The 13405-nt window shown below is 41.7% G+C and overlaps 2 protein-coding genes across 2 annotated transcripts; one reads left to right on the top strand and one right to left on the bottom strand.

The window, feature by feature from the left end:
• Positions 1 to 467: 467 nt before the first annotated feature.
• On the bottom strand, positions 468 to 2210 carry zgc:65997 (uncharacterized protein LOC794398 homolog). The gene is made up of 3 exons (XM_048269962.1): positions 1813 to 2210; positions 1432 to 1609; positions 468 to 868 (listed from the first exon to the last, which is right to left on the bottom strand). The coding sequence occupies exons 1-3, from the start codon at positions 2134 to 2136 to the stop codon at positions 582 to 584; spliced, it is 789 nt and encodes a 262-aa protein (XP_048125919.1). The 5' UTR covers positions 2137 to 2210; the 3' UTR covers positions 468 to 581.
• Positions 2211 to 4122: 1912 nt separating this feature from the next.
• htr7a (5-hydroxytryptamine (serotonin) receptor 7a) lies at positions 4123 to 6609 on the top strand. Its single transcript, XM_048269965.1, has 2 exons — positions 4123 to 4983; positions 5641 to 6609. The coding sequence occupies exons 1-2, from the start codon at positions 4385 to 4387 to the stop codon at positions 6440 to 6442; spliced, it is 1401 nt and encodes a 466-aa protein (XP_048125922.1). The 5' UTR covers positions 4123 to 4384; the 3' UTR covers positions 6443 to 6609.
• The last annotated feature ends 6796 nt before the right edge of the window (positions 6610 to 13405 follow it).

Here is a 13405-nt window from a genome sequence, read left to right as displayed (position 1 = left end):
CAAATTGAAATAAAATGTTTAAAATAAATTGTTTAAAAGAAAACATACATCACGTGTTTATGAATTTGTACATATAATAGAATGGCAGGAACTGATTTCTCCCACCATGCACATTTGGACCCAATGTTGACTCAATGGCTACAGTCTTGAATTCACCAGTGAAGAATTACTTATGCCACATGACTTCCACACTAACACATTTGCATTACATATCCCATCTTTCCCACTGCTTCGGCTGTAGTTATATAGCCTATCTTGTTATGTCGATGTCAACAGGTAAGTTCAATCGAACCATCTGCTGCTGAAGTATCTACAACTTAATACATCAGGCTTTCTATCATTTATGTTGGAATCAGTTGATCAATTCAATCATTGGTGAAAACTAGTTTCACCAAGTATTCATCTGTGACACGTGTGCAGTACAGTACATTCTGTTCTGGAATGACATTCACAGATCATGCAATCCCTGAAATGAACACAACTTTTAATTGGGGTAGAGGCCAAATGTTTCTTGAACAACAAAGGCATACAGATATCAACACCACTTTCAAGGAACTCCAGTACACGTGTTTCTCAGTTTATCACCAGGGCAACTCGGAGCCATCCCAAGCATAAGCCTTCCCAGATTTGTCAATATTGAGACTATCTATAATAGCCATGAGGTGTTCCACGGAGTGCTGGGTGCTGAAGAGCTTGTCCTTGGGCACATTCCTGTGGTAGGGTCGCGAGAGGTCAGTGTTCAGTGTGCCAGGGTGCAAGGACACACACAGCACCTTGGGCCGACCGCGTCCGAGCTCAATGGACAAGTTCCTAGTAGCCATGTTCAGGGCCACTTTGGACATCCTGTAGCTGTACCAACCTCCTAGTGCTGTGAAGACACGACCGACAGACAGATACCGTGTAAATGAACAACACTTTTCTACCATGTGACATCACTAGTTTTAATTTTCCTCTTAAGACATCTACTTTCTGTAGTTTTCTAATGCAAATACGATGCCTATTTTGCGCATTGTTGGCTTATACAATCCTGTTCTATCTTGGAAAGACCACACTGGGCTGGCACATAAACCAAGTAAACGCTCAGTTCTCTTGTGGGCGGAAGTGCAAACAAATGCTCCATCACCATTGGGATCATATAGTAAGGAGCCAGGTATTTTGTTGTGTTTAGTTGTATAATGAAAGCGCCGTTTTTATAGTCATCCATGTGCGTTCACCTCTGGCTCCTTGGCTATGAATTTGGTAACTTAAATGGGCTATTTGATGTTTTTTGAACGCTAAACATATTGGAGGTGTCAAATGTTGAATTACTCCAGTCTATATATTTTGACATTAATCACTCCTAAGATGTTAACTGATGGTCAAATCAACCAAAACTCTGATATTGTTTGCACCTCCAAGTGTTCTGTGACATATGTTTGTGTGTAAAAATACCATTATCCCCAATTGATCCAACTCTTGCAGTGATGTTCACAATAATTCCACTGTGTTGCTTGGCCTTCTCAAGGGGCTGCTGACCAAATAGCCCACTACCCTTCTGAAGCAAAGGGCTGAAGTACTTGGCCATTACCAAGGGTCCCACAGCGTTTGTAATAAGTGTGGAGATGGCCCCCTGAAAAAAGGCAAAGAAAAACAAACAAAACACAGAAATCAGAAAGCAAAACTTCACATAGGCCTACAGTTTATGAAGTGAAATGATCGTATCCATCAATTTAGCCTACATTAACGGCGCACCAGCCAGCATATGACAGCCTACAACTATGGACAGTTTTGCTTTCCCCACGTTTGCCTACCACTGGATGACATTTCTCGTACCTGAGCGGAGACATCTCGCAAACCTGTCTCTCCTTTGCCAGTAGGGTGAAGCATCGCGGAAGAGTTAATGATCAAGTCCACTTTACCGAATGATTTCTTGACAACTTCAGCCGCTCCTTTGATGTCATCTTCCCGACTGACATCCACTTTGAGAACAGTGACACGTCCCGGGTGCTGTGCTGCTAAAGCGGCCAGATCTGTGGCTCCTTCCGGATTTCGACATGTTGCAATCACAGCCGCAGGAGCTTTGAATGAAAGAATATGTTTGCAAAATTCTAAACCGAGTCCCCTGCTAGCTCCCTGTACTAGAGCTACAGCAGCCATGACAGTAACAGGCTACACGGTGTTTGAATGAGGCGAAGCGGATATACTATGATGCCCTCTACAGGGCGGTGGAAGGACACTTACACAATGCACGTGTTCCTTGTTAGATAACATCAGACTTTGTCCACTTACAAAATAGGCTATGGATGTGTAAAGTTTACAAATATAGCTGTGGTCGCATTTCATGTAGCAGAACTCGGAAACCATCAGCAGCAACATTGTTGCCAAATGTAGGCATATCACACATCTTGGGAATCCATGACAACCTTTTTTATGTACAATTTATAGTGCTTTACATTGTCAGATTAATCTTACTATGTCTCAATTAAATTTGATCAAAAATGCTATCCTCCGAGGCTCCGCCTTTGGTGCTTCCCTACTTTCTAGCTGCAGTGTATAGCCTATCCCTTAGCAATAAGTAGATGCAGCATATTGGGTATTGAAATATACACAGGAATCCCTAGACATTGAACATTCATGTTGTTTTATCCAATATTTGTGCATATGTAAAGTCCCATCTTATACACATCCATTGAACCGACAAAGAAAATGCAAAAATAGAGACTTTTGTGTAATAATTTCATATTTTGTGTAGTCATTCTATATCAGAACCCCTGACATACATTCCAAATAGTCTACAGGAAACCTCAAAGTGTTACCTTTCATTTGAGACCAGGATTATGCTTCTACACAGTAAGCCTTTTATTGTCAGTAAGCCTTTTATTGTCACTATGCATTTTGGGTTGTTTCCAAGACAAAATGAATGACCAAGAGGGCAGAATGTGGTCATTTCCAAAACCGCCTAAAAAAACTATCATTCTACCCTTTGCCACTCTCTGACAGTTCATCACACAGTCAATCTATTGGTACCAAAATAATCTACAAGGCCTCTGCTTTCAAAAGAGGTCAAGCACGTCAGTGTAAGTCAAAGTATGTGGAAACAGGGCCATTGTTAGTAGGCGGTGTGCAATTTCGAGCAAAAACTCAAAATGGAAATGGGGAGTGCAAAGATTTAATTGCACACTGGTCTATGACAATATTTGATATCAGGTGGTACAGGTGGTAGCCTGTTTAATATTTGTCCTAGCCATATGGTATGAGGGTGATAAATAGTTTTTTGCATGTCGACTTTATGGACGGTATGCACATTTTCTTGTTCTGAATAAAAGATATTCCAAGATTTGAAGTCTTGATTAAAGTAGGTAGGCGAAGCTATGTGTGTATATTCCATGTCCTTCCTTGCATTTCCTCAGTTTTATTGCACACTCTACCAACGATAGGCCTATTTCACCACTAGATGACACCAGAGTGCTGTTGCCGCTAGGGTGCATCTAGATTTCTAGGCTACCAGTTAGGCTTCTAGTGCTATATGTGATAATAAAATGACGACTTTTAGATTAACGATATTCTTAACATCTATTATTGCCTACTTAAAAATTGTAGCTTAAATTACTAAAACTTATTTAGTTAGGTAGACGAAGCTTTCATGACATAGGCCTACCTGCAGTATCCTATACAGACTTCCTGATAGTAGCCTATTTACTGTAAACACAATGTTATTTTTTTATTATCATTATTTTTATGTCATTTCAAGGGCAGACTACCTAAAATGACTCATCTTTATGGTGATGTCTAAGATAACAGGTAGTATCTTTGTGTATTCGTTGGATAGGCTATTCTTATTCACGACTCGGGAAGTCATTTTCTCAGTTGCATGCATTGGACTCTGTTAATAGCATAGGCTATAGGTTAAATGATGAAACTTGACAAGAGCTGAGACGCTCTGTCACGCTCGCATATAAAAGTCTCTAGGGCCTATCATATCTTTGATGGTTGACATCTTATTTTAGGAGTCATATCATGCTTTATACTAGGCAAGGCATTCAGCTGCAGCACACGTGCAATTTCCAGTGTCTTCAACTCTCCTGGGAGGTGGATGTGGTCTTTGACGTCACTAGCGTGCGAGACAAATTGTATTCCCCCTTTCTCATACAAGTTCTCGTGAAGCTGTTATCTCAGTGACAGACAGTGGAACAGCCACCTCTATACCGTAATGAAAACTTTGGCTTCTGTTTCAAATCATTCTTTTCGCAAAGGAGAGCAGGTTAAAAATAGCGTGGCTAAATTGGCTGCTCACAATGAGTGTGTGGCAAAGGCGATAATGGGATGCGCGATTAGTCAGCGCACATCTGTGAGTTTTGTCACCAGCAGACGGGCTTGTAAAGTCCATGGATAAAAGGCGCGCACCATGGTGCTGCTTGACTCCAACGGAACCGGAGGCGCACTGAACTCGGAGAGTTGGAGGAGTTCTTTCATGATTGGGGAGCGTTTCATGGACCCCAGCACGGCCAATACCAACATGTTGATCTCAGAGGCTTTGGTACCACGGCTCATCAGCATTGCGCATGAGGCTGGAGAAGCTGTGGTCGCGGCGGCAGCAGCATCGGGGTCCGACGGCGCCCTACCCTCGGGCTCTCCGAGTCTACTTATGGAAATGGCGAATGGCTCGCACTGTGGTGAACAGATTATCAGTCACGGTAAACTGGAGAAGGTCGTGATCGGCATGGTGCTTACTTTACTCACTTTCATCACCATTTGTGGCAATCTTCTGGTGGTAATTTCGGTGTGTTTTGTGAAGAAGTTGCGACAGCCCTCAAACTACTTGATCGTCTCACTGGCGCTGGCAGACCTGGCAGTTGCGCTCGCCGTCATGCCGTTCGTCAGCATCACCGACCTGATAGGTGGCCGGTGGATTTTTGGACAATTTTTCTGTAATGTTTTTATTGCCATGGATGTAATGTGCTGCACCGCGTCCATCATGACACTCTGCGTAATCAGTATAGACAGGTTAGTGCAAAATTGCACATGGTCCTCTACACTTTTTAAGTTGATTTTTCTTTTTGCATTGGCAGTAGGCTACACTCTTAAAACGAATGTGTTGAAAACAACACAACCTGCGTTGTTTTAACACATCTCGATGTCCAGATAGGGACAACACAGTTTATGTTGTTTCTTTTTTTTTATTTGTTCCACAATATGTGTTGAAAATAACACAACTTGCGTTTTTTTAATCACATTTCTGTGTCCAGATAGGGACAACACATTCATTGTAAGAGTGTATAGTCACGCCAGTCGCCAGATATGTTTATGTTATTTCATTCAACGCGCGTGCGCACACACACACATACACACACACACACAGGCGTGTAGATAGCACAAAAGCAGACACAAGCCCAACATGTTTAAAATGGTATGACATGAAGACACCAGTGTCCATATTTTCATGTCATACCATCTTATACATTTTATGTATACATGAAAGAAAAACACGCATAACTTATTAGAAGACAATAACACAACTAATCTATTAAGAAAGTCATCAGAATGTAATTAATAGTTAGTAGTAATTAATAGTTTAGAGTAGTTTTCTGTCTTTTAGCTCAGCATAAAAATGCATAGGCTATAAGATGTCATCCACCTTAAAAACGCACTCTTTTATTTCAGGTATCTTGGCATCACTAAGCCACTGACGTATCCTGTGAGACAAAGTGGAAGATGTATAGCGAAAATGATCTTCTCCGTGTGGCTGCTCTCCGCATCTATCACGCTGCCCCCACTCTTTGGCTGGGCCCAGAACGTTAACGACGACCGCGTGTGTCTCATCAGCCAGGACTTTGGGTACACCATCTATTCCACGGCGGTAGCGTTCTACATCCCTATGACTGTTATGCTGGTCATGTACCATCGCATCTACCGTGCGGCCAAGCTCAGCGCTGCCAAGCACACCATCACCGGTTTCCCCCGGCCAGGTGAGGAAGAGGAGGGGCCCGACGGAGAGGCAGATGGCGAGGAGCGCAGTGTAGACTGCGTGTCCGTGGCGCTGAAATTGCACCGCGAGGTGGAGGACTGTGCACGCCTGTCTCGCCTTCTGCGCTCGGCCAGTGGCAATGACCACAAGAGCATTTCCATCTTCAAGCGGGAGCAGAAGGCGGCGGCCACGCTCGGTATCGTGGTGGGCGCGTTCACCGTTTGCTGGCTGCCATTCTTCCTGCTGTCCACCGCGCGGCCCTTCATCTGCGGCACCGAGTGCAGCTGTGTGCCTCTCTGGGTCGAGCGCACGTTGCTGTGGTTGGGCTATGCCAACTCTCTCATCAACCCGTTCATTTACGCCTTCTTCAACCGCGACCTGCGCACCACCTACCACAACCTCATACGGTGTCGTTACCGCAACATCAACCGTCGCCTGTCTGCTGCAGGCATGCACGAGGCCCTCAAGCTGGTGGAGAGGCCCGACCTGGTGGTTTGAACACCTCGAAGTTCGAACTCGTGCGCGTAGCCTACATCAACAGGCCTTTTGGTGTCCTCAGCACAGTGGGGCCCAGACCTGCTCTTTGAGCCCAAGACTAGATGGAACTGATGGAACTCTTTTTGAACATTCTAACATAACATTCCGTTCCGCAACAATTTAAGGTTCTAAAATTCTATGTTGAATTCAATGAACTCAGATATTCTTTAGAACGTTCATTTTCCAACATTCCCGTCACACCGGTGTGACGGTACTCCTTTAACCCTTAAAGGTGTAGGTTTTTGAACATTCTAAGTTCCGCAACAATTGAAGGTTCTAAAATTCTATGTTGAATTCAATGAATTCAGATATTCTTTAGAATGTTAATTTCCCAACATTCCCGCCACACCGGTGTGACGGTACTCCTTTAAGGGTTAAGGGATAGCAGTGATGAAGATGGCACACAGGCCATGCTCATGGTCAGCGTTGGCCCACCCAACCATGTCATGTACATAAATTATCAAAGAAGGGAATTTTGAGATGAAGCCATGAGAATCCATTATGTATCCATTTTCCTGTAGCTGAACTGATGTTCCAGCAGTTCAACCAGCATGGTGAACATAACAACACCAAGCTCATGAGTTTGATTCAAGGTCATGCTGGGCCCTGGATAGCCTAGGTGCCTGAGACATAGCGTAGGCCTATTCATCTTATGACACTATTCAGATAAAATTGAATTGAAGAGTTTCCCAGGGATAAGCATAAATTAGCCTTGCTCGCCCATCCTAGATCTCCTTTAAGGGAGATTCTAGTCTAATACGCGATAATTCACAAACGTTTCCCTCAGACAAGAAAAATGTCAGGCCAATCAGCGACGAGAGGGGAAGACCAAACCGAAACGTATTGCGATAAACAGTAGCAGCAAGCTTGCAAACATTGTAAAGTTTAGGCAAAGTAGGAAGTAACGTTAGGAATCTCTGATCAATGTGATTGGTAAGGCTGGAACAATGATTTCAAAGTTAGTGCCTGTCGCAATGTAAGTGTTGGAAAGGAATCCCAATCATGAGTCACCAGACTCTATTCAGTTAATGAATGAGTTTGGAATTTTCCAGGCTAAGCATAAATAGTATAGTGAAAGAAGTTACTTTAATTGGTTAGTTAGTTGCTTTGGATAAAGAGGCCACCAAATGAATACACTGTTGCACTGAGAAAGAGGCACTTAGCCATGTGGCCCAGATTTGTTGTTGTCTTGTCATGATGGAGGTTTAAACAGTATTGTACAAAATGTGTATGTGGAAGAGTGTTGTGCTATCCAAATACACATTGGTCATAGGAAAAGAGCTCGTAAGGGGCTACCCATATGTGTAATGGTCAACCACCATGCCTTGTCATTTGGTCTATTCAACTCGGTATTTGCTCTCATCTGGATAGAGGAGACAGTAGTCTTGCCAAAACACTCAATTTTCTCCCTCTCATGCCAGCTATATGTGATGACATGGTACTCTTTTCGCTGTCTTTTTCACTCTCATGATTTTGAAAGTTTGCTCTGTTTGCAGTGACCTGGATATTTGGTTTGATGTGTTTTTTCAAAAAGAAAACTCTAAGGGAATACATTTGACAGTCTAGATCATTTACTAAACCATGCTTACACTCATTTGTCAGAAGTGTCAGCATTTAGTTACTTTAATGAATGTGGTTTTATTAATGTTGGTGTGTGTCCAAAAGCATATTTACCTGTCCATAGCACTTTGTTCAGAACAGAGCACTTCTCCATTGAAAATATAGAACCTCTCACCTCTCTCCCCAGCGGTGGTGAGTCTGATGGCCAAGGCGATTCTTCTATTTAGCGTCAAATAGTCAGGGTTAACGGTAGGGCAGCTGGAACCTGATCCCAGATCTGTGTTTGCGATCTGTTTCTCTCTCTCTCTCTCTCTCTCGGGGATGTTTAATAGTCACACTCTTGGATTACCAGTAACCTTTGGAAGGCACTGTGCTGTGCTGTGCTGTGCTGTGCTGCCTCTCAAGGGAAGATCCAACATGGTTTGTCAGTGGACTTAATGGATTCTTCCTTACACCTTAAGACTTTAACACATGAATGTTATATAAACACTGCTGACATGTTTTTATTTTCTTTTATTTTTTAAACCATGTATACGGGCACAAGTTAAAATAGACTGTGGTGTGGAGTTTCTTCATGAAGTGTGTCTTTAATTTTGTGAAGTTTTCAGGTTATTGTACAGCATGTCTTATTGTAGTGAAAATGTTTAACTAATGAAATTTCAGACTTGATATTTATGTCAATGAATTTTATATATAAGCACCTATCTGTTGTACTGTATCTATTTATGTCCACAAACACAACAATAAACCTATTTTCCTTTTAGGTATTGTCTATTGTTCATTGTGCACAATTTTTTTTTTGGAAAGGTCAAGTGAGTATTAAGTTATGTATTTTTTAACTAAATGACAAGTAAATGTCAATCAAAAGTCAATCACTATGCACACTAGCCATAATCAGAATTGCAAATAACACAAGCTATCAGCACAACAATACTATGGCAGCGCTACAGTAACCTGAGAGACAGGTTATTGGCTCAGTGTGCCCCCCAAAAAGAGAAATGGCACCAATCTGCAACTCTTCAAGAAAATGAAACAGTACAGGGCTGATGACACCAGTGGGGAAAAGAATACGGATGGGCGTTTGTTTAATTTCACCTCAAAGACTCGGAAGATATGCTAATTATTATACCCCCTCGCTGATGCTAGCCAGAGCCCTGGTGACACCTGGCCAGATATGGAAGAGACCTCTGAAGTTCACCCTCTTTACCCATATAAGGAGATCTGGTATCTTGCGATTTTTCCAATGGGAAAATAACATGGAGATTTTGAATTATCGCACCTGTTAAACTCTCGCAGGGACGAAGAAATCGGAAAGGCAGACGTTTTGTTCTACACATTTTTTTCCTCTGCCTTCTAGTGGATACTGTGACCTTCGGTACATTAAAACATCAAACTTTGATTTGGGTTTACAATGCAACTTGCCATAAGTAGTTAGTTTCAATTAACACCCGGATCTACTTATATGGTCAAAGAGGGCAGCTTTGAATCCTTTTTGTAGGTGAACTTCAAAGTGCCTAGTGTGAAAGGTGGAGGAAGGGTGGATGGGACTCTGTACCCACAATGCAGTGGGCTTAATTACTTTTTAATAGTCCAGGCACCTTCAGGAACAATGGCAGGCCTAGCTGACTGCTTGGGAGGTTTAAGGGAGCTTCTCCGGGATCCCCGTGCTGGATCTCACACACAGGCCCCAGCCCCACTCAGCCTCAAAGAGGTGAAGGAAGAAATAAATTGAGTTTCTAAAGCATTGCCTTGATGAGTAATGAAGTAATGGAGAAGATATATTTGTATTTTGGCTTTGCAGAGAAGCAGAAGAGAGCATTTAATTATTTCATTTATTATCACATTTTTCAGACATTTCACTTTAAAAGCATATATATTTTCAGCCAAACCTAATAACGAATGAAAATCAGCTCAACGGCAATGGCGTAAAATATTCCTTTTTGCATGAAGTGCTTTTTAAAATACTCAGTGTTGAAAGGACCCCTTCCTGCCAGGCTATTCAGCCGTACCTCCTTTCATAGGTGACAGACAAAAAGAAAAGACATTAAGGGCTACTTTTTATTTGTGTGGCTGAATAAGAACATCCCTGAAATAAATGTCAGAGGACAAATTAACATTGCCTACCTTTGGTTTCTGCAAAGCCACCAAACATTAGGGTGGGGGCTGCCTGAAGGGGTCCTTTGGAAATTAAATGACTGTCTCGTCTCACGTTGCGTATTTTTAGTACATGGAAAATGCATCATAATATGGGCCAACAATTGGCCAATATATTGGAGACTTTTTTTCTGAGAAGTGAATAACAAAGTTTACTGTTTCCAATAATCTCTTTTGGTTATTATTTATGGCACTGAGACTCCACTGTTAATGTGAGTGATTTAATTTATTTGTCTGGATTATTAATCTTAATTGCCACTCGCAGACGTGCAACACCCAAGACAGCCCACTGAAAACAACCTCAGACTCTCAAACCTCAAACTTTTGGATCGTGCCATCCATAAATTATGATGATTTGGCATAATTCTACCAACTTGAGTCTTTTCTCCACTCACATCCTCTATTTTGAGTGTGTAATGTGCTCCTCTGGGTTGATTAGCGGACATTCAGTCTGTGGTTTTGCTAAATCGTTGAGCAGCCAACCCGTCTGTCTGAACACTACTGCTTTTCCTCTTGCCCTTCTATGATACCTGTTATTGTAAACTGCCCGCTTGCCAGGTGTCGTTAAAAGAAATCACGGCTATTCAGACCGAGATGCCTGATGTTCATTCAGATATCCATTCCCCACCACACTCATTTGTAATTTTTCTTCATTAAAGGGATATTCCACCATTTGGGATTTACGCTTTACGCACCTCCCCTCGAGTTAAACAATTGATTTTTACCTTTCTCCAGTTCATCCAGCCGTTCTGTATCACGCCATCCGGCGTAATAATCTGCTGTAGCTCAAACTTGTTGCTGGAAGTTACCATAGACAGTAAAAGATATGGACAGAGTCATATCGTAAAGGTCAGTCTAGACGGGTGAAGCAAATTTCAACCGTTTCCTATTGGTCGACGAGGCTTTCTGCGCAGGCTCAGGGGACGTAGATGTAACGTAGGCACGTAGTCAGACTCGTGTAACTCTTGTGATAGCTGCACCGAGAGATTGGGTATGTAGCCCCTTACTTTGTTACCACCACGTCTACATTTACTTTTCTGAAATGTCCTAGTTGTTCGTAGATAAATGTGATTTCATATAAACAGCACTCGCCACATTCATAGCCTACTGTCAATCCATCAAAACTTCTCTAAAATGTTGTGGTCCGATTCTTTCATTCTTATCCAGAGAATGCGGTTATTTTGCTCCTGTGTGACGCTTTCACCCGCTCTGGTCGCATGCTCATTACGTAAATTACGTCACGTTAGCATTGATTTTGGAAAAAAAGTTTATTACTCAGCCGGTAAGTCAGTTACAAGGTTATGACGCCAATCACACAATGTTGTATTACTCCGAAAATAGAAAAAGTTCATATAAAGGCTTAAAACTAGGGCTGTCAAAATAACTGATTAATTTCGATTAATTAATTTGAGAAAAAATAACTGATTAAAAACATTAGTGCAGATTAATCGATTCTGTATGACCTTTGACCCCGAGCCGTTCTAGTCAGTAAAAATTAGACTGTAAAATGAAGGAGAGAGAAGAAAACGTGCTGCCTGGATCATTGATTGGAACATTTACTTTTAAAAAATGGCCTGATGGTGTTGATAAAAATAAAGTGTTGAAAATAAAGTCCTTTGCAATGTCTGCAGCAAGGAATTTGCATATCACCGGAGTTCATCAACTCTATAGTCGCACATCAATGCAAAGAAATAAGTGTTGACATTGAGGGAAGTGTTAATTTATTTTCATTGTGTCCCCTAGGTTATATCTGTGGCCTGAAATGCCTTGTATGTGAAAAAAAAACTTCTTCCCGAAGCACTTTTAAATTTATTTCCTCAGCATATTAGGTCATATCATATATTATTTTGGCCATTATTTATTTATTAACAGTGAAAATAATAATAAAAGAGTTTTTGAACTTTAATATCACTAATGCTGATTATTCAATGATTCATTTGAATTTAAATATTTTAAATACTTTCACAGCAAAAATTTTAAATGTGATTAATTTAGATTAATTAATCACAGAATATGTAATTAATTAGATTAATTTTTTGAATCGATTGACAGCCCTACTTAAAACGTTTCAGCTGTAATGCTATTTGATGTCAAAGTGGCACCTGAATGGGGTTCAATGGGATGGCTAGGTGGAACTGGTCTACTATTTAGCCTCAGATCCGCCATAGTGTCTACGCTCTCCGAATGTTCGCCTGCCCCCTTGGAAGTTACAACCTACGGGGACTATTTTCAGGTGCTGCATGATATAATTGTGCTGCTGCGCCGATGGTACCTTCGCAACGTTCCTTGATTATTACGCCAGAATGAGAGTATAGTTCCATGTCAAACCAGCCTAGAAAATCGCCACGTTTAATTTTCTGTTTAAGGATGACTAAGGAAAATGCTCTGTATAATATACAAATACTGTATGCCAATAATTACATTACAACCATAAAGGTCAAGCCTCATCTCACCCTCTTCAAACCACCTATTTGATAAAAAATCTCATTACAACCCAGTGATTAACTGCATGCATTTTATGTTACATATCAAAACGTGAAAATGAAAATTTTATTATCTTATCCTGGTGCTGGGTGCTGTTGTCTTCCATGTCTGACCAGGGCTTTCTGGGTTCCACCAGGTGATGTTTTTTTTACTCAAAACAGGCACTCACCATCCACATAACAGTATGGCAATAAGGGTCTTCAGCCAGCAGTTTTGTGGATGGCCTAGCATCATAGACTGAGATGTGCAATATCTCTAGGCATGATGGATTATGGAATGTATGAAAATGGAACCAGAGTGCAATTATTGCAGTGCTCCATAATGAAGTAGGTCCCTCCTGTGCAGAATTAATGACAGCGAACAGTTCATTTATTTGTTTTGACATTGAGGATGGCTAGAACATAACCTCCACCCACACAGCACTGTTAAGAGCCTACAGGACAAAGACAGGAACAGTTAGAAGGTAGAGGAAAATATGCCAGTGTGGCACACCTGCACACGCACACACACACAAACACACAGACACACACACACACACACACACACACACATACACACAGTTGTGGAGTTACAGTGGGAAATGAGATGCCAGTGTGGCACACGTGTTCTGTTGTGCCAGATGCCAGCTGCGAGCTGACAGACACATAAACATCCAAACACACCTGTTGAACATTCTAACATCACCCAGGAGACCCAGCAATTCATATAAGGAGACCAGCCAGGGTC

Source organism: Alosa alosa, chromosome 18 (assembly GCF_017589495.1).
Source record: "Alosa alosa isolate M-15738 ecotype Scorff River chromosome 18, AALO_Geno_1.1, whole genome shotgun sequence".
In the NCBI taxonomy this organism is placed as follows: domain Eukaryota; kingdom Metazoa; phylum Chordata; class Actinopteri; order Clupeiformes; family Clupeidae; genus Alosa; species Alosa alosa.
Note: the sequence above shows the minus strand (reverse complement) of the source record. Positions and strands in the feature narration are given on the sequence as shown.

Excerpts from the sequence above, each read along its gene's own strand:
- htr7a (XM_048269965.1), top strand. The coding sequence starts at position 4,385 with ATGGTGCTGCTTGACTCCAACGGAACCGGAGGCGCACTGAACTCGGAG. Across the intron at positions 4,984-5,640 it reads TGCGTAATCAGTATAGACAG|GTATCTTGGCATCACTAAGC; the intron begins GTTAGTGCAAAA and ends CTTTTATTTCAG.
- zgc:65997 (XM_048269962.1), bottom strand. The coding sequence starts at position 2,136 with ATGGCTGCTGTAGCTCTAGTACAGGGAGCTAGCAGGGGACTCGGTTTA. Across the intron at positions 1,610-1,812 it reads TGCGAGATGTCTCCGCTCAG|GGGGCCATCTCCACACTTAT; the intron begins GTACGAGAAATG and ends GCCTTTTTTCAG. Across the intron at positions 869-1,431 it reads TGGATCAATTGGGGATAATG|CACTAGGAGGTTGGTACAGC; the intron begins GTATTTTTACAC and ends GTGTCTTCACAG.